This window comes from Amphibalanus amphitrite, unplaced genomic scaffold (assembly GCF_019059575.1).
Source record: "Amphibalanus amphitrite isolate SeventyFive unplaced genomic scaffold, NRLGWU_Aamphi_draft 000968F_arrow, whole genome shotgun sequence".
Taxonomy (NCBI): Eukaryota; Metazoa; Arthropoda; class Thecostraca; order Balanomorpha; family Balanidae; genus Amphibalanus; species Amphibalanus amphitrite.
The window spans coordinates 131,438-158,269 of record NW_024882462.1 but is presented as its reverse complement, the minus strand read 5'-3'; the positions used below and the strand labels follow the sequence as shown (position 1 = coordinate 158,269).

Here is a 26,832-nt window from a genome sequence, read left to right as displayed (position 1 = left end):
TTTGGAAAGATGTGCACGCGTTCGCAGTTGCATATATTTGGGAGCATTATTTATCATTCATGTTAATTGAGATTCTACGTTCATTTATATATAATAAGAAGCATTGTTACGTAACAAGAACTAAGATGACAATTTATATCTGCCTGAGTTTTGATGCTCAAATTTAATGTTATTAGTGATGTTTGGAAGATGACAATTTTTCAACCGTGTGCGCTGTCGTCTTAAAAACTGACTTTTAACCCTCGCCCGCACATGGGGGGGGGGGGGGTTGGTTGCCACCCCCCCCAGGTAGTCTTTCTGCTCTGCACTCAACATTTTTAGAGCTAGAAGGCTGATTTTTCGTATAGCTGCTCCTCTATCCTTTTTTGATGTCCACTAAAAATTTCAAGTTTCTGTGGTTTTTGGTTTCGGAGATATGACCTTGTTTTTCAGGTCATGTCTTGACCCAAATGGCCAATCCTCAACATCTTGCGTTGGCTATGGGCCTTGTGAGCTTTTGACACCTTGATTTCGGCCTTTTTTGCCAGTCTTACCTCCCACCTATCATAAAACATGTTGTTCGACGATGTACAGATGTCAAGGTCAAGGTCAAGGTCAACCTAGGTCATCTAAGATAATTGCGTTTTAGGCACGCGGAATTTACTTTTTGTGAAGTTTTTTGACTGCATTTTTAGCAAAAGCTTCTCAGATCATGATTTCATGTAATATGGACACATAAACAATCGGTGCACACATCAGTATACACACAGACACACACAGACATACAAACACATATAATTGACCTTGACCTAACTTGACCTAAAATGACCTCAGCAGCAAAAACCTGGTCGGGTAGTGTCACAAAGAGGTTCTAGCTGGCTTGGCACCAGAAAACGGCATCGTCATCGGTATATGATAAGCAACGCACTTGATATCCAACGGTGACCCAAAACAGCAACATTTTTAAGTTTGACCTGACCTGGAAGGTCAATGACTGACCTGAGGAGGTAAAACTGGGTATCACTGGATTCGTCTCTTCCCAAAGAATCTTTTTGGTCTTTACCGCTAAGCTCTATCTCCAATAGGAACGAAATGGCGCGGGGGGGATGGCACCCCCCCCCCCCTCCATGTGCGTTCTAGGATGGGAAAATGGCATGTGCGGGCGAGGGTTAAGGTTTTTAGGGGAGCACCGGCTTGTACTGTATTATGGCAATAGAAACGTTGCCATCACACAAAATTGACCATTTGATCATCCATAGGCAAGAGCGGCCGAATCACCACAGCCGCTGCTCGAGTTTAATCAGCAATGCGGCGCCACAAAGGTTAAACGATGCAGCGACAAATATTTGCTCTAAAGCAGCGGTGGCAGCTGCACTCCCGGCGGCATGGCCACTGGATCAGGAACACCTGCACTCATACCACCTCTGCGGGGACGCAAATCAAACGTGCCGCTCACCCAAACGCCAGTCATTCATGCACAGTTCCCAAAAGTGGAGGCGTTTGACCACTGGCAAGGTCCCCAGACCATGACCATCTGCACTCTGCAGTTCAGCCCGGTTGTTTGGAAGTGAGAGAGGATGCCCTTAGGCGACTTTCAGTGAGGTTAGTTCCGGATTGTAAGTTCAGCCGGATCTGAGGCACTTTGTGACGAGTTTTGAGCTTACACTGGTTCCGACAGGCTGATGCAAGTGCTTTTGTGCCGATGCGATTTACGATTACAACGACGGGGTAAAACTATGGACAGACAGTGCGCAGTACCGGCCAACCCATCAGGGCGGAGCAGACGTGCGGTAGGCCATATATTTTGTTCGAGCATTGATCCCATGGTAATACACCAAATGCATGCGAGCCTCCGGTGTCTGGCGAACGTTTTATCTTTATTGCGGATCGGAATCGAACAAGGTACTGGATTTCATATTTCACGACACACCCACACTTGAAAGAAACAGACTGGGATAAATCTATAAGAACATTTTTTGGTTTTGTATCTCACTCGCAAATTATAGAACTAGACATAAATAAACTCACATGTTTTAAATCCCAGTTGCGCATAAACAACAAAACAATACGCAAGCACACCACGACATACCTGCGACCAGGGCCCCTGGTACCATTTGGGACAGGCGACGAAGTTGCACGGTTCCTGGCTGGTGGGACGATTGCCACTGCAGCGTGCCTCAGAGACCTGTTGAACGTTCACGTCTAGGTCAGAAAAGCGAGTGAGCGATGGGGCGAGATAGATAGAGGTGAAATAGGAGAGATGGAGGGGGAGAGAGAGAGAGAGAGAGAGAGAGAGAGAGAGAGAGAGAGAGAGAGAGAGAGAGAGAGAAAGAGAGAGAGAGAAAGAGAGAGAGAGACGGAAGGAGAAAAAGAGAGAAGAGAAAGAGAGGAGAGAAAGTGAGGGGAAAAAGGGGAAGAGAGGGAGAAAGAGAGGGAGAGTGAGGTATTTAAAATATTTCAGTTTTATGAAAGATCCATAAGATTGCTTGTTCTGCAAGGATTGATCTGAGTCTCCTTGTCCTAAGCTTATGAATTGTTAACAAGGGAAGGCGGCATTTGGTCGCAGTGCTTCATTGAATTTGTTCGAATTTTGGAAACTTTAAGAGCAAAGCTTTATAGTTTATCATGTAAGTAACATCCATTATAGTCATATTTGATAAAAATAACAAAGAGATGTGGACTGATCAATGAGCATCGGTGGCGAGTGCCATTTTAATTTATGATGTCTTCTGTAACATTGGTCATAACAATGTCAATTGAGGTTTTCCTTTACAGCTCATATCACTCTCCATTGCTTTGCGATTACAAATGACACCACTACTGCTATGAATAGCCTGCATTTTTATAGCTGTGAAAGCTAAAAAATGTCCCAGAGTTCCATTTCAGCATCTCGCGAGGAATTGAAACGTGACCAAGCTGCAGCGGCTTTGAAATTGGCTTGGCCGTCTCGACCGATTCTCATGCAAATGTGGTCTGGGAGGTGCATTTTTCAGAGCCGGAACACTGGCGCGGCGCGGTATGATTCAGCAGCAGTTCCTGCTCTCTTGTAATGAGAACTGGCCTGATGGATGGCTGTGGCAAGTTAACTCGTTGAAAGCTACAGATCTTTGTCAATTCGAAGTTTCTCTGATGGATGCTGGAGCTCGTCGAATTGTTTCATCAGAGGGCGTTCTCAGGCTCCGTTGCTATATTGACGAATTAGGCAGGTTCGACGCTATAGACTTGTCTATATGGTAAAATGGTCACCTATATAGCCGCGCGTTAGCATACACATGATAAATGTGTTATCGACAATATATTATCGATCGCTTTTTGGTCTTATGCCAGTATATTCATGAAAACGAGTTGCGGCCAACAGCTATGCCAGAGCTGTTGCCTCATTTTGTTTTTTATTTCACAAACTCAGCACTAAATAACGAAAAAAGTGGAAATATTACATTACATAATATACGCTTCTTCATTTCAATAGCTCATCATATTTTAGCATACGGACGAGCATGCCCAAATGCACTTTCAGCGATGTGCCCCATGTGGCCTTTACAAAAAAAGAATTGCAAAAAAGTTTGGCTGTAGTATCAGTACTCCTACATGCATAAATTATAGCTATGAACTATGACTGACATGTTCAGCTTGAAAACGTTTCACTAGTTCATTTTCGGCTGCAATGTTTACTCTGCAAAAACATTCATAGAGCCTATAGGTCACATTTTGTGATCCGTAATGGAGCCGGTCGCAACAGTCATTTGGCTAAAGAAGCAGAGAGCGGCTCGTTTGCGCCCCCATACAACTCAACGCTATGACGCATAAAAACCATCGGCCGATCGTATAAACGCTAAAGAGAGCTTCTTGTCTGGGCCAAAAAGCAATCAAATGGCGAAATGGCAGTTTACTATTGGACACTGGAAAACCAACTCAGCACTGAGTTTACATTTGTGTACAAAACGTTGGTCGTCGCGTCGAGGCGCTTTGAGAATGACATTTTGAATTGATTGGATCGACTTCGCAGCTGGTATAGATGAAATCAATATTCATATACCGGTTTGTACGATCTAGTGACAGACCATGCCGTAGTGTCCCTGACAGACCTGATAGACCATGTTAATCTGGCGATCATGCACAAAAAAGGCAAATGGCACAAACGCTCAACAAAAAATATCAAATTCTTCCAGCGAAGACCAATGCGAAAATGACGTCTAAAGTAAGCAATAAAGAGTACAGTGTAAAAACTTCCAGACAATGTTATTGCACATACTGTAATCTGAGATGGTCAAAGAGTGGACATAATGCATTGTGAGATTTAAGCTACCTACAGATAAGCCTCCGGGAACTTGTTTGAAACAAATGGCACGTAATTAAACACAGGAGCTATTCAATTTAGCATCAATTAGTGTGGATTGGTTCTCCTTGACTCTGAGCACAGCCAGCATCCTTTTCTCTGCACATCTGCCTACCTGAATCAGCGTTCCGTTGACCATTTCGGCGCACCAGACTTTGCGTCGTTTGTGGCCTCCGTCACAGGAGGAGCTGCATTGGCCCCACTCGTCAGTGGTCCAGCTGAAATAAATCGAACGCGGTTACATAAGCGAGTTGATGGTCATGACACCAATGGTGTAAGGTGACAGTTATTAACACTTACGGAATATTCGGTTACATATTCCAGCCAAAGTCCAGAAGAACATGCAATTTTATGACTTTCTGAAGAAGGTGCAGCTGGTTATGGATGACGAGAAAAATAATTCCATAAAGTATTCGAGGCTTTACAGAGAACGCTGGAAATAAAAACCGCTTCTTTTTCCGTAGAGCCATCTAAGTTCTTTTAAATATTGTAACAAAAAGCTAAAACGCAAAACGTCCATCGTCAATAAGCATCCGTGGTACTCAAAGAATACGGGCAGCCCATTCCCCAAATAAAACGACTAACCCATTTGCTTGATGTCGTATCAAGGTTATGCGAGACTCAGAGCGCCCATCCAGACGGGCTACACAGACGGCGATCCATTTTTCCAACATAATTCTCTTGAAAAGTTTACATAAGGGAGACAAAGCACCAGCTTCCTTGTTGCCGTCATGCAGCCTACCCGAGACATTTGTCAGTCTGAGGGTGAAAAAATCGGTCCATGTTCTGTCGCCAGCGGTAGCGCCGTTCCGTATATCTGAGCAGACACTGGAATGGCCGGCGTTAATATACGACAACAGCGGCCCTATCTAAATGTCTCCGCGCTAGACCGTTCGTCATTGCGGTGCTTTGTGGTTCACTAACTCATGTGGGCAAATTCCTCGAATGGTTTAGCGTGTTAGTTAAAATGAAACATGGTCACAAGATACGTTGAACGTAGCATTTGGCAAAGGATTAAATACAACTGGATAGTTTTCGATCCAAAGACTATGGAGCATTTAAATGCCAGCTAGATTTGCATGTGCAATTAAAAACGAACATTGTGCATACCTACTAGTACTAATAGGCAGTCTTAGAAAAATCGTGAAAAAGTGGTGCAGAAGAGAAACAGCATCCTGGTCAACCGTTTCAATTTCGGTCATCCTGTGATTTAGCATAGAGCTGAAAACGCTTAAAATTCCGATTAAGTACTTAAACATGTTCTAAGCCTCAAACCGCGAGCGCTTATCCGCTCGCTTTGGTTGCATCCGCGTTGCAGTCTCTAGCAGGAGATAGGCTGTACCGCAGCATTTGTGTGTTCACCGGCACAGCCTATCCTCCAGTGAGCCTGAGACGGACGGACGGCGAGGCGCCGAACGGCTGGGCGATTTCTCCACCTGGCCGTCCGTCTGCGCTTTATGAAACATGGCTTTACATGTGCAGATCGGCATGTTATATTGCATAGGCTGTGATATGAAAGGATTTTTCAATATCGGGAGCCACTCAGATGCCCCACAGCGGCACTCAATAACCGATAACTGTATCAAAGGGTTCTGCGACACCTGAGCGAGCGTCATTTCAGCGAACGACATTTGAGCGAAGCATTTTCAGCGATTATCAATTTAAGCGATTGACTTTTTCAGCGATCGTCAAGTCGGCGAATTCAATCACAGCGACTATCAACTTTAGCGAGGACCAGAATCAGCGAAACCAGATTGAGCGAATATATGGTGGTCAATGGGAGACCAATTGAGCGAATACAGTTACAGCAAAAACGAACGCGACGAAAGTCAGTAGGTACTTGGGGCAAGAACAAATTTTACAACATGGGGAACTGATCCAAATTCAAGCGGGGGAATTTCGCGAAAAAAAAAACCAGCCCAAGCAATATGAATATCTGAACAAACGTTTGGTCACTATTCTTGGCAAAGAACAGGGGGGGGTGAAATTGAACCGTTAGAATTTTGAGAAATGTAGCATTAAATTTGAAGCTCAATGTCTGACCTTTAAACGTGACATCCGCCATCCAGTTCCAGATAACCATGAGAAATTACGGAAATATTCGTACGTATACGCTCGCAAAAGTAAAAAAAAAAAGATACACAGTTACAGAACGATGTGTGTTTCGCTGAACTCACAGTCGCTCAAATTGTAGTCGACGAAATAGATGTCGCTGAAACATAGCTTTCGCTAAACTTGATAATCGCTATACTTGATAATCGCTGAACTTGATAATCGCTGAATTGCCATTCGCTGAAAATGGTTCGCTCAAATGACGTTCGCTCAAATGACACTCGCTAAAGTCGCTCGCACCGGTATCAAAGCTAACGGTATTGAGCCATCATATACAATGTGCTTTTTGGCACAGAATGGGGGTTATATCCTATGACAAAAGCGATAATTAAACGGCACAACTTCTTGAAGTATTGGCAATATAGTGACAATGGAACGCACTGAGATCCTGGTAGGCCAGCCATGCCTTGTTTTAGACGTTTTGGTGCCAAACAAAACCAAAAAGGCATGGAGAAGTGCGGAGCTACCACCAGAAGGCTGCAATAACATTTAATCAAACTCTGGTAGGGATATCGTCCATATAAATGTGAAGCTCGTTCCACAAAGCGCACGGGTTCAGCAACGAGCAGAAGGCCTTTCCAGCGGCAGAGTTCATTATCAATGCCACTCTGGGACCAAAACCACTCAATTGCTCAGAAAGCTTGGAACTTCTCCAGATGCGGCCGTAATCCTGAATTGTTGGCCACAAAGCCCAATCTCTGGCATAAATAAAATGGAATGCTGCACATAAACAGGACGGCGGCGGTGGCTCAAAAGCAGCCACCAGACGTCGTACGCAGCCGGTTGAGAGACAAGTGACTGCCAATCGATTTTCTAATGTCGCAATTTTTTTACTTAACCTAACAAATATACAATTCTCCTCTGTCTCTCTCTTTTCCCTCTCCCTACATCTCTAAACGTGGCACCTCTGCATATCTACAGGATTAAGTATGTCATTACAATCAACCATATGGATACATGGTAAAGCATGGTAGATACATGACACAGCAACTACAGCAACAAACACGAACAATCAATCGGTAGTGAGTCATCTGACCACATTTGCTGATCTAACCAAACACTTAGTCACGTCGAATAACAAATTTATCCAGTAAAGGAAACATTAGTCGGGTGAATCCCATGCTATTCAGGGTCCATCTGTTGGCTGCAATTGGTTCATTATAGGTCACAGACGGCGCGGGGGTGTGTTGACTGCATCTGTCTATGGGAACGCCCCCGCGGACCGCTGCTGTTGGCAACAGACAGGCACGCGACAGATAGACCCCGCCCCGGCGTGTCGTCGACCTCTCAGGCCGGTCCTCGAGACTCGACCGGCGCGACGCTATTTACTGCAAAGCGATGTCCATGAAAGTGCACCCAATTACCCGCTCGGCACGACAGATAAATATAAATGAGCCACCGGGCGGGTCCGTCGGGCGCGCGGCGACGCAGGGACAGGTCGCGTCGGCAGCGCTATTGACGGTCCGGCGAGACTCGAATCGCCCCAGCTCGGGAATCAGTCCCAGTGCACCCCGACTGTGGAGCCCGTGCGGTGTGTGGTGGGAGTGATTTGCAGCCGACCCGTGCTGACTGGACCTCGTTGGCAGATATTCCGAATGGCTAATAAAGTCGGCACTGCTGGATGATCGGCCGTTTCCATTATGCAGGCCATTTCTGGGTATAACAGCCACTTCACGGGGCCCCATGTTGTTGATTTATTGGCCCAGCTCAGGCACGCGATCTGATGCTGTGAAAAAGGAATACCGCATGCATGCCATGCAGATCTGAGATTTATAAAACGTACGTTTTTTAATAGATAAAAGAGGGTGTATGACAGCTGAGAAATAAAACTTTATCAACACAGCAAAAGCAGTACTTGGCAACGGCATGCCCTAAATCTGTAAAATCCTGCTATAGCAATGATGAGGTATTTCATTGCAAGCGGTTCTTTTTAAAAGTCGTCAACTGCTTTCCACAATTTTCCAATACGAATTTCTGAGCCAGCCACAGGCGCCACAGGCCGCCTTAACCCTCGCCGGACCTATTGGTTTTCTACTACATACGCGCCGGCCGAGGGGGGGGGGTACGACCCCCTCGCCGTTTCGCCCCTGGTGGAGCTAGCGCGTCGCGGAATAAACGAGCCTGTGCGCCGTTACGAGACGCAGAGATTGGTACCCGATTTTAAGGTCCTAGGTCAACCGGTGACCTCTGAGGTCAGGTCAAGTGCCCCAAGGGACGGTTCAGTTTTTGGTGAATAACTTCGCAAAAACGGCCGCAGAGCCGCAATTTAGGCAGCATAGTGTTCGCCTCGCTCAGGCGCGTCGAATGATATACTTTTTCTTCGGGTCAGGTCAACTAAGGGTGTTGACCTCAGGTCAAGGTCAGGTCGGCACCCCCAGGTCACGAAGTTGGTCGAAAGAGGTCCTGTCGCATATCATTCGATTCGGCAGGTCTTCCTGAGTCCATTGGGGGCTTTTTCGACTCGCTAGCTCAATTTGATCAATATTTATTGACGAAAAACTAATATGACCTTGATGACGTCATAAATGACGTCACGCAAGGTCAACATTGCAAAAGTGACGCATCTAACCTTGCAAGGAGTGCATCAAATCACGATTCTGTGTGCTTGAGATAGTTGGAGATCGTTCCCGGCGCCAGAATAGCAGTTTTCATTTTTCCCCATTGACTTATAATGGTGAGGTCACGAAAATGACCTGACCTCATATGACCTTTAGGAAAAATCCGAGATATACAAGTTGTGACACTCATAATGGATACTAGATCCTGCAAGTTTCATTTCCCTGTGACATCTCTTCTGGCAGTGAGGGCGTTGCGAAGTTGCGACATCTGAAGACCGTGCAGAGGTCCACTTATGACGTCATAGGTCAGTGACCTGACCTAACCCAAAAATGCAGTTGTGTCAAAAGATCCGGCTTGAATCAAAGGTCAGGTATGCCAAGTTTCAGCTCTCTATCGCCAGCGTGTTCGGAGCTATCGCGAAAAAAAAACCTGGGGGGGGCGGCACCCGCCCCCCCTCGGCCGGCGAGGGTTAACAAATGCCCAGCTTGAGCCATGGATCCTTCCAAAATCGGTATTTGAATGATTAAGTGAACAATAAAACACGATACTCAAAAATGGTTCGCCTTTATTTGACCAGTATTACATTTTCACAAGAGTAAAGAAGAAGATCATTGCTTCATTCCAGCGGCTAATTCAGCTTTCAATCGTTAACACCAAACAAGCTACAAGCCCTCAAAGCACAGCTTGCTCAGTTAACAGCCATCGAAGGGCAACCTAAATCACAGCAGACACCGTAGCACAATCTAGAGCAACGGCAGGAAATCGACTGCTCTTTTACGATATCGAGACACAGCAAAAACACGAGACCATCTTTCGCGACCCGAATCATCGACAGCGCTCGACGGAATAAAGTGTGCAGCCAAAGGAAATGGTGGTGGTTTCGCACACGGTAGAAATTCGATGAAGCCATTCCACAAGCCCAAAGCGGCGAAACTGTGGGGCACAAATTTTCGCACGAAAAGATAGTGGCCTATCAGGCACGTTATTGCCGTTTTACGGGGGTCGTGAGGTCGACAGTCGTTGAAACCCGCCGGTCAGCACACGGGTGACCAGAGGTCGAATGGCCATTGCGTCTCAAAATTTCAATATCGCCTGAAGTCAAATGTCGCGAATAGTCCGCGCCGAATGAACTATCGAGGATTACACAGACGGGGACATATGAACCATTCTAAAATATGTTCCTCAGCTTTTGTGTCATTGTCTTTCAGTTCCTGGCCTGGGCGATATTACAACAAAGAGTGTACATATGTGTTTCATTCGAGCAGAACGTTCGTGCTCCGGACAATTGTGGTTATTGCACCGGCATTGTGACAATGGCACTCCATTCAGTAAGCTAGCCACAGCCCATCTCTTTAAAGGGAGGTCCTCACAATACCAGCTCAGCCGCGATGAAATCCCTGTCTCATATTTCGCCTCAAACGAGGATAGAAATCCAACCCAGCGAAAATGGGCTCAGCCACTGGGCTCTAGCGCACACATCAGGTCACAGTTTCGTATATCGAATTACACCAGGTCCCGTCGCAGACAAGAATTCTCTATCTTCTCGCATTGTCACACATGTTCAAAGTTAGTACTAATAACTGATTTAAGTAAGTTGGGCACTAAAATACATCCCAAACACTACTAAATGTCAAAAGATTTCTCTCGAACGAGTTTCTTATTGCCTTACAAAAACTATATTTGCTACCAACTATAGTATCACGAGTTGACACAAAAACACACCAAATCCCACGCATCCAACGCCCAGCAGCCGTTCCATTCTAGCACCATCACCAGACTTTAATCACGCTGGTCTTCCAGTTAACGCGACAGAGCACGAGCGGCACGCCTCCCTCCGAGCCAGCACGCAATTCCTGATTGTGGCCGACGCGCATCGTCGTCGTTTTTTGCATCAGCACAGCTCAGAGTAGTCGGTCCCGACGACAGCGGCAGAGACATGTCGGGACCTCGGACGGAGCGGCGTCGGGGACGTCGCCAGCAGTGATGACGATAACCCTTCCGGGGTACGCCATTAGCGAATTGGACGGGCACACTGACCCGGCGGCGGCGCGCGGGCTCCAGTTGGCCCCGGCTCAGCGGAGCTAAGCTTAGCTCACCACCGACAGAGCTGAGGGAGCTGACCGGGCCCCCGGCGCCGGCCCAACCAGACAGAGACAGAACGAGCACATAACGGGGATAGTCCACGACCGACCGAGTCAGATGGGCCGGGTCACTGCCGATTTTTCGGCGATGTCGCTTGAGACATTGATCCGAGGGCGTCGCCGGCGGCTCCTGGCCCCCGGCGCGTCGCGACCATCGCTGACGGCGACGGGACCGACAACGATGACGCTGTCGTCAGTACATCGTCCATCGCGACGCATCGTCCATCGCGACGGAGACGACGATCAGCGATGCTGGTAACGACACAACTGACGCCGGCGACACTCATGAATCTGGCGATGACACATCTGACAACACCGACAGCAACGCTAGCTATGAACAGAGACTCGAGTTCGACAGTCGACGCCGAAGGGCTCCCGACCGAGACTGCTTCTCGCGAACAGAGCTGGTCGTCCGATTGACAAGAGGTCCCGTTGGGCGCCGCCAACCGTCGGCTGGGGCCAGTTCCATCAATCTGAGACGAGGCGGACACCCGAGGGACGGAACAGCAGCGGCTGGCGAGTCGGGTGACCGCGAGGCGCCCATTAGGGTCGTCCGAGAGTAACACGATATGGTAATCCGTACCGAAGGCCCAAGGCATTACGGTCTGTGATTCGGCAGCACAGATATGGACTTTGGAAACTAATGCGAGCATCCGATATTGAGATTAATCGGGGGATAGAGCGATTGATACTGATGTCAAACTACTGCGTCTCTTGGTTTGAAAAGCCGGCAATTGTAGAGGCAAAGGCCAAAGCCTGTTTTATCTAGATGAATATGTTCCTGTAACTTAGACGAATCAGCACACATCTTGCTATAAAAGCAAAATTGCAATGGAACAGCATACCTCCCATTTCTACAAAGATTTTAACAAACTATCCCGATTTCGGTCTACTTAGACCGTTGAGTTCGTACAACTTCTTCAAATTCCAGACCACACCAGACCGAGCGACCACGTCCTGCGGACTCATTTACTGCACAAAGAAACGGCCTCGGCCGATCGGGCCGTGTAGCTTCAAAGGAAGCCCGAGACCAATGATCCGGCAAATGTGTCTTGAAAAGACCGATGCATCGATTGGGTAGTCGGGCGAGTTCAGATGTCAGTGGACTTTGGATGGATGCCGACTGGCAATGCGTGTTTGGTGATTGCAGCAGCCAGGCGTCTCCGGATGCGACGGCGTTCTTTACAGAGACGCAGCGATGGGCGATAAGTTTTCAGAGACGCTCAATCATGCAGAAGGAACTGTTGGATTAGAATCCAGAAGGTCATCCTGGATACCGCCGGCATGGAGCAATGACGCCGCGATCAAAGCTCTGTGGAATGTGAAGCTCTGAGCTCGCGTCAAATATGATTGTTGACCTATCAGATTGGTCAATGGACGACATTTGAAGTGATTTAAACCGATTCAGCGGAGCACGAGTCTACCCACACAGGCTGCCAATTCAGTCACGCAATGCACACCTTATCAAACACACACTAACGACAAAGTCTTTCAGGTCTGTCGGCCATTAACCCTATCGCCAGGTCTCCGCCGTGGGCAAATGGACAGAGGACAATGGCCTGGGGCCATTCGGCGTCGGCGCCGACCCGCGGCAGCAGCAGGACGACGCAGTGGGCGGGACTGACCATGTCGTTACTGCCCAGCTGCCCAGACAATGTCCGAGCTCGTACATCTTCATCGCCGCCAACTGGGGTGTGTGCGCCGCTCTCCCGACGGCCCGGCCGTGGGCGCGGGGGGGGGGGAGCGCTGGGACACCCACCCACCGCGCTCTGGGCGGTGAGAGTATGAATTTAAAGCAGCGTCGGTCAGATACGTTCCCGGGAAACTCATCTGCAGTGGACCACGGTTGAGGGTGGCAGCGCTACAAGGCTGCAGGCGGAAAATGCGATCGCGCCCGCCGCTTGGGTGACATTGGCCACGGTGACGACATTTCAGCAGGCTGTCAATGCACTGGCTGATCTGGGGTCATTCAAGAAGCTCAACTGGTCCTCGGAGCACTCCTTTGATGGGCTGTTTAAACATATATTGCACGATGAAGAATATATGTAATATAAATGATCATAGGCTTCTAAGCGATGGAACTTAACATATGTGGCGATGACAAGTCTGTATGATTGGTGTGTTTAATGAGTAACTCAGCAGATGAGTTTTCAGAGATGTTCGGTGCTGCACAGGTGCTATGGCAATGATAAGCTGGGAAAACCTATGCATGTTTTGTATTATTTTCTAACAAATCCATGTATTTCATTGTCATCTTCGTTAAGCTAAATGGGAAATAGATAGCTTGCTAAGTTCCAAAATATGTAGTTTTTTTCTGTAACATGATGCAAGTTCTATCAAACGGCTGACACCTTCGACGACCAACAGTACCTGTTACATTTCATGAGCCTCACAACAGCAGCCAATTTCCCCGATGCATGCCACTCAATAAACACCAAAGCGCAGTGGCATCATCAACGTCACAATAAACCACCAAGAACCTGTTGAAAATGCACCTCAAGCCCCCATCGCATGCATGGCATGCAAGAAGTCCCGGCACTTGACGAAGTGGGCGCATTTCCGTAGCATATAGCGCATTATGTTGGCCCGTCGACCTGGGAAATGGCTGGGTTATCGTCTGCAGGCCGACCTCTGGTCGCGCCGCTGTGCCGTCTGATCAGAACTCCTGAGCCCGTGAGCTGTCAGACCGATGAGTTATGGCCTCCCGGCGACCCGTTCACGGCAGGTGAACGGACCAATAACAGTCGCCACGGCCCCTTAACTCTCGTAACAGAGCGATGAGGGAAATTTGAACTGCCATCAAACGGATATTGAGGTATTGTATATTGAAACGTTCCAATTACCGAGTTTCTGGCTGTTTGAGGTAGCCCCGACCGGTGTCTTTTGTTAGGATACTTTCACGAATACAGGAACGATTATTGACAGCAATGATGGAACGGGTTTTTATAAACGCTTGACTACGCCGCAAAAAAGCTTGCGTGTGCATCATAGTGCTTTTTAGGATAATCGAAAACTGAACCAAAGATGGCATAATCATAATCATTAGCGCTGTTCAAAATCTTGTTGCCCGTTTCGTCTCTCGAATACACTTCATATGGTTCAAAATTTCATTATCAGTAAAAAGCTCGCATTTTCGGTCAGGGCTGCGCTGTTCCTAAAACCACCCAAGCTCTACAAACCTTCCTTAGACAATAAACCACCACCAACCGCTCTCTCAGTTGGTTATGGGGTAACTCCTTCCCACGCGAAAATCTCCGCTGAAAATAGAAAGTGTAACTTCCAATTCCTAGTCGACGCGCCGGTCCTCAGAAAAACATCGCCGTGGGGACGCTCGGAGCCCCCGCCCCACCCCGGCCCCTCCCATTCCAAGTCGGGTGAGCTCGCGTGCTGCGCCGACGCTTAATTGAAACTCGGTCCGCTCTTCTTGTCTCGTTCGGATCCCATTCTCTTTATCACGCATGCTCCCCGAGGCTATGCACGAAGTTGTTTGGTGTCATGGTGGTGGCAGGAAGCACACGCCTGTACCGTCAGTTTGAATGCATAGGGAAGCCCCGTCCATAGTGGTACTGAGGTCCAGGAGCTTGCAAAAGTGCATAATGACGTCATATAGCCGGCGCCGGGCAGATTGCCAGCAATTACACCATAGCTTACGAATTGAAATGCCAGCAATAAGGCAACAAAGAGTAACAGGACTACATAGCTAGCTAGCTGGCTCATACACTGAATGGTACTCTCGGTCCCAAAATAGCCCTGAATTGTGACTGAGTGTGAATACTGAGCGTAGCGCTCATTCTGTAACAAATGCCTCTATTTCGGGACATGATACTGCGGGGGTGCACGCGACGCATCCACGTCGGCATGCAAAGTAATCTTTAGGCTACAGAATGAAGGACAGTGTCATAGCAGAGGCATGGAGAGACATGGCAGACAGATGCTTAATATAAGCTGCTGAGGGTATTGAGAAGTCCCTGAAATCGTGTTCTTCGTACCTTCTGCGCTTGTCTGCCCAAGCGTCAGGTCACAAATTGATCTAACCTGGCTTGGCACGGGGTCAGGGCAGTCTTTGACCAGACGAGACTTCAGATCAGGACACACACCGACCTTGCCTGACACTGTGCCTTCATACTGACCTGACCTGACGCGGGGTAAGGACTGGCCTAATGACCTGGCTTGGCAAGGCGCCAAGGCACACACTGACCTGGCTTGGCACGGTGTCAGGGCACACACTGACCTGGCTTGGCACGGCGTCAGGGCACACTCCATCAGACGGTCGCGAGGTCGCAGACGGAAATCACAGAACTGTTCCGATACCTCGATACCGGTTGTTCGACTTGTGCACACCGGCCGCATCACTTGAAATCCTGCGGGAGAGATTAGAGGTCAGGTCAGGTTAGATAACACTGAAAGTGAAAGCGTTGGTAAGATGCATTATGTGACACCATCAGTAACAGCTTCAAACATACCAGAAAATTGGTAAGAGTGAAAACAAGCCAATAATCCCATAAGGACACTGACACCAGGAAGCAACCAACACTCTCGAACACGAACTTTTCTAGTCAGACTCTAGCCACAGGTCGCATTTCAAAAGCGGCGCCCGATGAGGTCACAGGTCATCCCACTGCACAGGTCGGGCAGTGGCACACTAGCGGCTGCCGTCTCACAAATAGCTGTCGTGACAAACGCGTCTTTCGCTGTCCAAAACATGACATTACTCTGAAACGCGACGGAGTTGACATGACCGCCATGACACTAATTTGGATGGGCCACATGCCAGACATGGCAAGGAACAGCTCTGCTGCTCTAGACTGAATGTCGTAACGAGCGAGACAGTAAAAACTAAAAAGTGTTGACATGGCACAAGCTGTTTTTACAAATCGACTGGGTGGGTTTGTCACCCGGTCGTGGCCTATCAGTGGTGGTTGTTTGAGCTAATTGCGTAGTTAGTATTGATTACTAGGCATTCCAAGCGTTTAACAGTTTTTAAGTTATTGGAACGATCGATTCGGCAATGGTGCATCAATTAGATCAGTATCATCTTTATAAGAGAGTACGGAATGGATAATGTGCTTGCTGTGAACGGCTTTGAAGTGTGAGCCAGCTTGCAGGATTGCCGTACAAGTAAAACATGGTTAACGCGGTGAACACGTAGCCACGCTACTGATGTTCCAAGCCAAGCAACTCCGCGACTTTACCGACTCCCTACTCGAGTAGCCGATCTGTGACTCAACCAAACACACAACTACTCAGCCTCCGACTCCCAATCCAACCCCCCAGCCTCGCGATATACACAGCTAAAACGACCGCCACAGCCCCAAAGGTTGGCGTCTTCAATCTCCATAAAAGGCGGTTAACATCCCCGCTTTCCGACGTCGATTCCGCCACAGCCAGGTGAGGTGATAAAGGACGTTTTACAGCGCGTCTGAGGCGGCCTCTAACCCGAGGATCATCCCCCGAACGCCGCGCCCGAATCCTCCCGGAGAATACAGGCCATTTGGACGGTAAAAGCAACCGCCCTCGTGTCGGCGAACGGCGCTCTTTAGTGAAGAGCCGACAAGCACTTACGGCTGCGAAGGGATGCCGGTCGGGAGGGAGGAGTTTAATAAAAGCCGAATCGTCAGGTGCTTAATGCTTTGATACCGTTTGAAGTTCCCGAGTGTAATGAAGATGCTGTGTGGTATGACACAGGGTATAAAATACGATAAATTATCTTTTTATACTGCAAAAAGAACCTCGCTATGCCTACTTCTCGCACGGTGAGTCCATCTTTTATTTCAATCAAATAAAATCAACTGCACTGAAAACATGTTTCTTAAAATTGTTCTCTAATTTGAAATTTAGCTACCTAGAAAACAATAAGCGCTTTTTTAGAACCTTTGCCACAAACGTTGCAATTGATGACCAATGACCATGTCACATCAACCTGAAGGACTTCGACTAGGTGCGTCACATTTTACAATCGTTTCTAAACGAGGCATCTCCGTATGCAATGGGAAAATACCTGCATTTATTCTCTACTCAATGGCAAATTACGACTGCAACGGCAGTCACAGACCGTATTCCAGTGATCAATACAACCACATTAGCGTCCAAGGCTCTTCCATTCACTGTCATTTGATCACATCGCGTGTACGTGTGAGTCCCCCTCGCCTCCCCTGAAGCTCAGTCAGCTCGCCATATCTCCCGCATCTCCCAGACCGTATCCGCGTGTGGAAGACTCCCATGTCCGCGGTGCCGTCGCCTCAAAAGCGAAGAGACACGACCCACCGCGGCCCGACACTGCTGGGGCTTTGCCCGCTGCGGCGTGCTAACTAAGCCCTGTGAGGCCGGGCGCCCGCAGGTCGGGGCTGCTGAATGGGTCGCCGGGAAGCACCGACCGGGGACAGCGCGCAGCCACGGGGCGGTGGTCCTCGAGCGCGAAATCCGATCTCACGGGTCGCCGATGGACCGAGCGTCTCCGAGAACCGGGGCAGAGGGGAGGGGAGCGACGGCAGGGGAGGGGCTGTGCGAGGAAGACAATGTGTGAAGATGGCAGTGGTTACGGGAAGAAAGGAGAAGTCGCCCGCCGGAGATGTAAATAATTCCCGAAAGGCTGACGGATAACCTCGGGGAAAGAAGATGCTAGTAAGCAACAAACGAGAGAGCCGAGGCCAAATTTTACTAGAAATGCTGCACCTGACAGACAAGCTATTGAACTCTTGTAGCCAGTTCTCGCCCTGTCTGACAAGACTGCTTTCGAAACTCGAGCACGCGTCTGTATGCGACGCAGGCAGGAAGTGATCGAGAATGCGTCTCACGAGGCGGCTTCAACGCCAGCAATGAAGTAACCCCGCGGCTCCAGTGAACGGCTGTCGATTTGGATTGACATGCCGAGTTGCTTACTGCCAATCTGTTTGCTATCTGCCTGTCAGCGCCGCTTCAGAGCCTCAGACGAGTGGTGTCTGGCGAGATGCCCCCCACCCCCTCCCCCAGGGCGCTCGCTGCTTTCCGAACATCGTAAGCGAGAGATTAGTGTAGTGTGGTAATTTCTCAATCAATCAATACACAGACTGAACAGTCCACATTGCAATTTGCGGCCTCGCCTCAAGTCATTGAAATTATACATCCTTTGAAATCCCCTGCGAAAATGAAATTCATCGTTGACGGAGATGTTGATGAGAGACGCAGGTCTTGCTAAACATAATGTGTTTATCTTGAATAAAAAATAGTCCACAAATTTTAAGGATAACACGGCGCACCAAGCACTCTAGACCCCCCAAAAAAAGACCATCGTGATCATCCGAAGGGTACTAAGAAAAATGTCAGCTTCTTTGGCACACAGTCAAACATGATTTACACCCATGACAGTGACACCGAGGCTCACCATTGCAAAAGACCGGGGACACCAACGATCCCTGAACTGCAGACATGCACCACAGAGGTGTCCACCGCCCGTGCCTACCTTGCAGGGTACGTCTGCACAGTACCTACCTCCACCGCAGGTGGCCGAGCAGGGTGCGATCTCCTTCTCCTTCCAGAAGTGGTGTGCCGTGCTGCAGCTGGATCCGTCGCCGCCGCACACTCCGCACACATCCACTGTGCGGTTTGAGCCGATACGTAGGTCACACCCGAGAGGCTGGCGGAGAGACGGCGGGGTCAGGTCACAAAGGTCAGGTCACTGGACTCAAGTCAGACAATGTGTTAGGTCAGGTCACTGGATCAGGTCAGGCCAAACCGTCAAGTGACACTTCAGCAGTTGATGTTTCAACAAACAGTCAGCTTAAAAACTCTAGCCCAATCGTTCCCATCGTTCGATGAAGATCAGTCATTGCTTCGCCGTTGCATGGCATCAGCTGTGAGTCGATCTGTTTGCTACATGTATGTTTACCACACACTCTGTTGAACCGATAGGCGCCGTGCAGTGTGCTCTTTGATGTGGTCATTCGTTTGGCATTACGTGATGTGACGTCATGTGGGTAAATATATGACGAAGTAGTCTGTGATATGTGTCTGCTTCACTTTTTCACAAATCTTACAGTTAGCTCTGCAACTGCAATTGGCAGACTTTCAGCAGGTGAATGGCTGAGAAGTCCCGACGTAAGTGTAGTGAGACAGGGGACATGGCATGTGCCCAGCTTATCCATTGCGGTCACGTGACGGTGGCCGCTCAATCAAATAAGAAGCTTACTCTGTTAAATCGCCTGTGATGTTTCCTTTGCCGACCGACATGTCAGCAGAGTAAGTCGCCACGCATGTCAGAGAGTTATTACGCCGGGTCAGGACATAAGATTAACAACATAATTATCCGACCTCACATTGAACGCTGGAAATTGAATGGCATTCAAAAGATAATGTAACTGAAATGAAATGATTGCAATTACTTTCCGAGATCCGACTGTGAATACAGAAAGAACTTAGGTATGATTTCGATGAATTTTAAAGCGATACAACAGCTAGAAATAACTGCATGCTCCATATATCCAGACAGGGTTACTTTTACAGGAAAAGTTGAGAGGGGGAATAAAGTTCGGGGCAAAGGCGGATCCAGGGGCATCTGAAAGGGGGGTGGGCGGCAATACCATTAGGTTTTTCGTTAGGATGGAGCCCGCAGAACCTTACCTACCCCCAAATCCTATTCTTTCCTCGGGTTTCAGCCACTTTATTTTGGAAGGTTGCCAAAAAATAATTTTGCTAAAAAATATACGCACCTACCTTGGCTGTAAGGGGCGGGGGAGGTCCCAACTTGACTGCGCCCTTACAAATGCCAATCAGTAGTATCAACCTATCAGTGGTATCAATAACTAGTAGGTATACCCCGGTCAAACATTAAGTAACGCCTTTCTAAAGAGAGAGGTTAATCCGCGCCCTGATTGGAGGTCATTTTGGCCCCCATGTGGGTTTTCTTGAAAAGCGAAAAACGGCGGCGCGCAGCGCCGCCAAATTTTTAGTTCCTTACCGGGCATCAATTTGAAACCTTCGCACAAAATTTCAAGTCTACTCTTAGGTCACCTTAGGTCAGGAGTAATTGATGTCAAACTGTTCGAGCAAAAATTAGCAAAAAACATGAAATTCTTAAACGCTCACAAAAGCTACAGTTAACGAGCAATTCCAAAGTTCTTTGTGTGGTCGTGTATGTAGAGAAACGACGGCGCTACAAAACTGCAACCTCTACAACTACAAGGTGGGCAGTGATATCCGAACAAAAACTAATGAAGCACAAAACTTGCATTATTACTATTAGTATTAGTGAGCAGTGAAAGTTCCATTGGGAAAGCCGGCTGTGATGAGGTACATTTTTTGCGCCCTGCTCTGCATGCAAAGCAGATGAACGTGAATGCTGCATAAAGAGAAAAGTCATTTATTACTCAAAGCTTTGATGCCTATGGGACAAAAATAACGTTGTTTTTCCTTCAATGATTCCGGTTTGGAGGATGGTTAAACACGGCCATTGTCATATTGGGACACAAAATTTTAGATGTCTGGCCTTGGCGTCGATGAAAAAGTGAAAATAATCGTGAATAAATGGGTCGTTTCTGAGAAAGAACACAGAATATAAAAGGGGGTCCAAAAGGGGGTCACCTTCTTTTTGCGTCAAAGGAGGGGCCATGGCCCATTGCCCCCCTCCCCCTGTATCCACCCTTGGTTCGGAGAGGTAATCCCGTCTCCCGCCGGTTTCTACGCCGACGCCTGTACCGATATGTCAGTGATTGCGAAAAGACGGAAGAGACAAGACAAGAGACGGTCCCACCGACTATCCGATCGGTATCGGGTCAAATCTGGAGTTCCTGCTGCACTGAACGTAAAATGGTTGGATGGAACCGAAAATTGAAAATTTGATAATTATCAACGCCAGCAACGTTGATTGATGACGAGAATCTGATTAACGATGACTATAGAATCTGAATAGCGAATTGATTGAAAATGGGCTCCAAAATAAATTTGAAAGGGGGAAATTCCCCCTTCCCTCCCTAGCCGTTCAGACACGATTTGAAAGGGGGAGCGGAATTTTCGAAGGGGGGAAATTCCCCTCTTCCCCCCCTTTAAAAGTAACCCTGTATCCAGAATACGGATGGCTATGTTGAAAAGCTTCAGAGTTGTTTGAAACATAATCAGAATTCAAGTACCACATAGTTCACATTTCTTCAAGGCATTAAGTCAACCTTATCTTATCAAGCTAATGATATATCCTTCAGACATTTCAAATGCGCATTTACTGCAAAGATGATACTGCTTTGAAAGAGCTGTGAATCAATCCAGCCTTCAACACATGTCGTTCACTCAACCTCTCAATCCTATCACTTTTACGTGAGTAGCATACCTTCAACGATAATTTAACTCGAGTCCCGCATCGCGACAAATAACTGTACCTCTCCTCCACGGCTTTAATCCTACCGATCCGATCAAGGTTTGGCCATCTCTCCCCGCCCGACGGGGCATCAACTTCTCCATCTTATCGTCTCGTGCCTTCTCGCATGTTTCGCTTCCGTTTCATCCCGGCGTGGGGCGACAGATCTCTGCGGCCATCTCCAGCCTCGCCCCGGCCGCGTCGGTTCGCGCTGATCTCTTGTTTTTGCCCTGTCGCCGACAGCAGCGTACAGCCAGCCGCCTCAACGGGATAGAACCGACAGCGGCGACGCAGCGGCGGCGGCGCGGAGGGCGGCGCTCCACAAACGGTGATAGCACAAGAAGAAACAACAGAGCCGATGAGAGTTTTTACACCTGTCTGCGTGCCGGCTGCAGCGTCTGCTCATTACTCCGTCAGGCTGACGTCAAGGGCCGATGGCGGTGACCGCTCTATCCGCTCGTAATGCGCCGGCCGGCGGACGACAGTAGTGGATGGAGTGGGTGCGCGACCGCTGTGTCCGGCCCACCCGGCCTGGCCCGGCCCGCTCCGTATTGATCCAATGCAGGGAGCGGGCCGGATTTTCGTGGGTCCTGGCCCGGGGCGGGCCGGCTCGGCTGCTGGCATGCGGCCAACTTCCGTCGACTGTGCCGCCGGCCGCCGACAGAGCGGCGCCTCGGGGCACGGGTCAGACCGGATCTCCGCTGACCCTCTGAGTCATCCGGTCAGCGCCGACAGCAGTCCAAACAACGGGCGGGGGTTCGCGCCCAACCACTTATCCCCGGTGACACTGGATGGACCGACCGGCCAGACAGATGGTCTGGAAAGCGCCGAGACGGCGACCTCGACTGAGACAGCGACCGCGACCGAGACAGCGACCTCGGCTGAGACAGCGACCGCGACCGGGACAGCGGCCGCGACCGAGACAGCGGCCGTGACTGAGACAGCGGCCTCGACTCTCAGCCTGACAGGGTAAAACGGCTAGAAACGGCTCCGATTTCGACAGTGTTTTGAATGACATCCATTGATTGCAGTATTGCTCTCGATTACAGAAATGGTAGTCTTGCTGCAGCTGATTTGAAGAAAGGCGGAACCAATTAATTATTGGATTAGAGAATAATGCGATTGACTTGTAAGTACGGCATGTTATGTTATGTGTCTAGCATTGAACGACTATCACGCGAATGATTGCAGAATAATTCTGTTCTACAGCTCAGATCTAGTTCACCGATCAGGTGAAGGGACATACCCCTTACCTCTCGCATGCAGAAAGGCTAGATGTGTCATTTAGACGTTGAAAACCACATTATTGGACCTATGTACGATTTCCTGAATTCATTTCACATGAAGTTAAACATAAATTACTGCAAGTCATATTTCGCAAGAGGTTTTCGCGGGCAAGAGCTTGACAGCCTGGAACCAACTTTAATTGCATTTTTTAACACCATCAAGCGGAGTAAAATCCTAGCTTTAAACTTATTCACCGCATTAGGAGCTGCTCTGTGGCTTATTCTCCCGCCTCATCCACCGGCAAACTTCATCTCCGGCGCAGAAAAACGAGCATTCCTCCTCGCTGGTCCGCCGACTAACGGCGCCACACTGCACAGCGCCGGACTCAGCCGCGGAGCCGCGCCGGCGGCAAAAGTGGCGCACAACTGAGACGTGCCGGCACAAAAACGACACAGTGTCCCTGCGGCAGCGGTGTGCTCCCACGCCGGGCAGATCGCCGCGGCTCTGGTCTGCCTCAGAAGGAGACAACTCCTCCAGCCGGCGGCTCGGCGACAGAACGGAAAACGAAAACGAATTCACGGCCTCGGCATGAAGTATGGGCCATCTTATAAATCACGGCAAATCACCGGTGAATATGGCATTATGTTCTAGAGACTGGACAGATGGGAACTCTGGACGAGCCGCCGAGTGCTGAATTAATCAAACTATATGCAAAATGTCCTAGCCCAAAATTGATGACGTCGATTTTTCCATTGGCGCCAAATTGCAAAACGCTTTATATGGATCCACTTCAACATACTCAAACTAACAAACAAGAATTGCCGTAAACATGGAATAATATGCATGGATGTGTGTGTGTTTTTTTGTGTGCTAAATTCAGGGTCAATGAAGACGCTTTATCAAAGTTGGCTGAAATGAACGATTTACATTTTTGTGGGAAAGTTAAAATACTAAGTTCATTTAGCACTATAGGATTTTATAATGGCCACCGTCGTGCTTAGCCCTGCAAAAAGTCGTCAGACTACCCGTGGCCCCATTCGCAGCATCTGTATCCAATTGCACCACTCGGCAGCGCGCCCCTCCGCGCCACTCGGCAGTGCGTCCCGCCGCCAGTCGGCAGCGCACGGGTCATGGCAGCCGCCGCCACGGATCGGTTCGTGATCCATCGCGGCGATAATAAGAGCCGACGGACCCGGAGCTCTCGGTCGGCCAATCCGTCAGCTCCGCCAGACTGCGACGGTCGGTCGCCGACTCCGACTGCGGCCACGGCAAAAACAGCCGCCGACCGATCAGTGCGCTCCTCTGGAGATTAGAGGAAAGCCCGTGTCGGTTGATGGAATCTGGGGGGATCTGAGGTGGATTTGATACGCCGGCACCACGTTCCAACGCGGCGCGGCTTTGAAAACAGCCCTGCTCCTTCACAAGGTCATCTCGACCCAGATATGAAAACATCGATCGGGCTACTTCTCCTGACAGACCGATAAGAATATCGTTCCACCATTTCCGACATCCGGTCGCTCGATGACGTCATGAGAGCCTATGACGTCACCCCCTCTGCCGCACGTTCCGGGCGTTCCTGTCGTTCGCGGCGGTGCAAATCCGGAGCCACTTCATCAGGGCCACCGTGCCACTCAGGGCGGCCCGGCTTTATCTCTCCCATGAGCGGCCGTAATCAGTAACGAGAACGGCTGCCGCTCGCATCAGCCGAGCTCTAAATTAACGGCCCGCCGCAGCCGCCGCGCCGCGCATCGTTCGCCGCCTTACCACTTTACGGCTGCAGCGTAACGCAGCACAGAGCGAGTTTTATTCATGCCGCCGGTATATCATTCTCGTCGCCGCCGCCGTCGTCGTTGTCGCTTTCGACGCCCACAATGCAACCTACGCTGCTGGGAAGACCAGCCGCCGGGAGCCGTTTGTATTAATTGGATGATCAGGCATCGACGACTCGGGCATTATTCGTCCTGACTTATCGAATCCAAAGCCGAAACCAGAGCGACGACGACAATGCGTTGGCGCTGCTATCTCCGGAGACAAACGTTAAGCCCCGTCGCAGCGGTGGGTGGTAAATTCGATAGGCGATGAACGCTTTTGGATATGGCAACGGTCGGAGGCTTGCGAGACCTGGATTTGGGAATTTCCTGCCCTATCCGTGTCCACACGGATACTGCAGTTCACGAGGTGTTTCGCGATCGACTCGGGGTTGTAGAAGTGGGGATGGCTGGGGTAGAGGTAGTCCTGGGGTAACACGAGGACATCCAAGGTAACACCGGGTATGATCGAGTACCACGAAGTGTCACGCCACTCGCACAAGATCGACGCCAGCACGCGTCGTCACCTCACAGTGGCATCGACGCGACGCCCATCGACGACCGCCGGCGGCACAAACCGTCGTCGTCGTCGTCGTTGACAGTCGATACGACTCGACACGGGTGCCGATGCGGTTCAGTAGCAGCCCTCCATTGCAATGTGTAGCTGTGTGTCGGATAGCGTGGGTCGTCACAGGTCCCTGCTCGGACTGATGGATCGGAACTGACGCGCGGTGGGCGGTGACCCGGCCGAGTTACGAGGGCGAATTCATGACCTCCTGGAATGCATCGATCGGCGGACGGGCAAAATATCGCCAGAGCCGGTGGTGGCATAAACGTGCATTGGCGCAAAGAGCAGAATATATCCTGAGTAGTCTCACAGTTTCAAATGTCAATGCTTATGCCGCAATGGCAACGTTTTTGTCAATGCTTTTATTATTTACATCGGTAATTACTTTGATGTGAACAAAATATCTAAGCAAACAAAGCTCTGCCGTCTATGTCTCTCTATGGCCTCTGTCTACCAATATTCGCAGCTGGTTTCACATCACCCACCTCCTGCGAAATCTCCCTCCCCGTCTCACTCACCTCACACTTTCCGTCGATGCAGATATCCAAACTCCCATCTCGGCACCTGGTTCCATCGATGACCCTTGGCGAGAGCTGCCGCACCAGGCCGGTGCCGATTGCTCGACAGGTGAGGGCACACGGCTCGGTGAGGTCGGGGTAGGGCTCCCAGCGGTAACGACGCCCGTCGCTGTGCCGACGGTGGTCGTACGCGGCACACTGGGCCACCCGAGGGTCGGTGGCGTTCACACAGACCTGGAATAGGGCGAGATGGGGTTAAAAGACACATCGGAAGAGTGTGAGATTACGATTCAAGTGACATATCTCAAATAGATGGCGTTAGTAGACAATCACCTGTGGTAGGGAGGGGGGGGGGTAAAAGTATACCCAGTATGGACCTAAAGCGGAAGGGTTGGGGCCAGAAGATGCCCTCTGGAAAAAGGACAATGGTTAAGAAGACACGTGTCTGGTATGGGTGAGTTTAAAAAAAGTGCCTGCGTGGAAAAGCGAGGTGGGAATGGTGGGATTATGAGGCAAATCTGGAATAAGGCAGGGTGGGGCAGAATAAACGCATAAGGAACAGATGAGGTTTGGTGAGAAATAGCGATGTGGTGTTTAGAATATAACGCACAGAGTGGGCTGTATCGGATCAAAGGACACAAACACAGAAGAAGGCGAGGCAAAGGGCGACAGAAGTATGATGGGTAAAACGGTTTTCGTGGGAGTTGGTTGCAAGGAGAAGTACAGGTTTCAACGACTTTGCAATACTCGTGTCACTGTGCTATTGTAGCTGTTGTAGGCTGTTATAGGCTGTAGTGGCTAATGTTTATTGGTCACTTATAAACATTTTTCCTGCAAGGAAAGAAATAATGAAATAAACGAGGCTTCCGCTTCCCTCAAATAAGTCAGCATGCATCTTGTACTTAAAAATCAATACTGACATGTCACCTACTGCATTATGTGGGTAGCGTAAGGCTTCGAATGCACGGTGGTGTCCAGAGTTCCCCTGAAAATGTTCCTCATTATTCGACAAAATGAAGTGAAGTTTGCAAGTTGGGCGCTGCCAGATTTTAAAAATGGGATAACTTTTGATCGCATGTCGCGCCTTTGCTATGCTAATGTAGTCACTTAATCCTGGGTTTGGTGCTATTTTAATAGCAAATGTCAGAGCACTGGTCAGGAAGGCAAGAGCGGACAGACCAATTTAGATGATAAATGAGTGATTCATCTTTGGAGCAGTTCGTTATAGAGCATAATTCTGGACGTAATTACACATCACGGCAT

At 49.2% G+C, this 26,832-nt stretch overlaps 1 protein-coding gene across 3 annotated transcripts in view; it reads right to left on the bottom strand.

Moving 5' to 3' along the window:
• LOC122368692 (protein madd-4-like) overlaps positions 1-26,832 on the bottom strand; it is a 155,569-nt gene that overhangs the window by 47,232 nt on the left and 81,505 nt on the right. For all 3 annotated transcript variants that reach the window (XR_006254279.1, XM_043342885.1, XM_043342884.1), the window contains exons 4-8: positions 25,570-25,803; positions 18,595-18,739; positions 15,359-15,488; positions 4,431-4,533; positions 2,069-2,164 (exon numbers count right to left, since the gene is read on the bottom strand). Coding sequence is in view for 2 of the 3 variants with exons in the window: in XM_043342885.1 (XP_043198820.1) it covers positions 2,069-2,164; positions 4,431-4,533; positions 15,359-15,488; positions 18,595-18,739; positions 25,570-25,803 (708 nt within the window). In the remaining variant the exon portion in view is untranslated. The remainder of the gene's footprint in view (positions 1-2,068; positions 2,165-4,430; positions 4,534-15,358; positions 15,489-18,594; positions 18,740-25,569; positions 25,804-26,832) is intronic.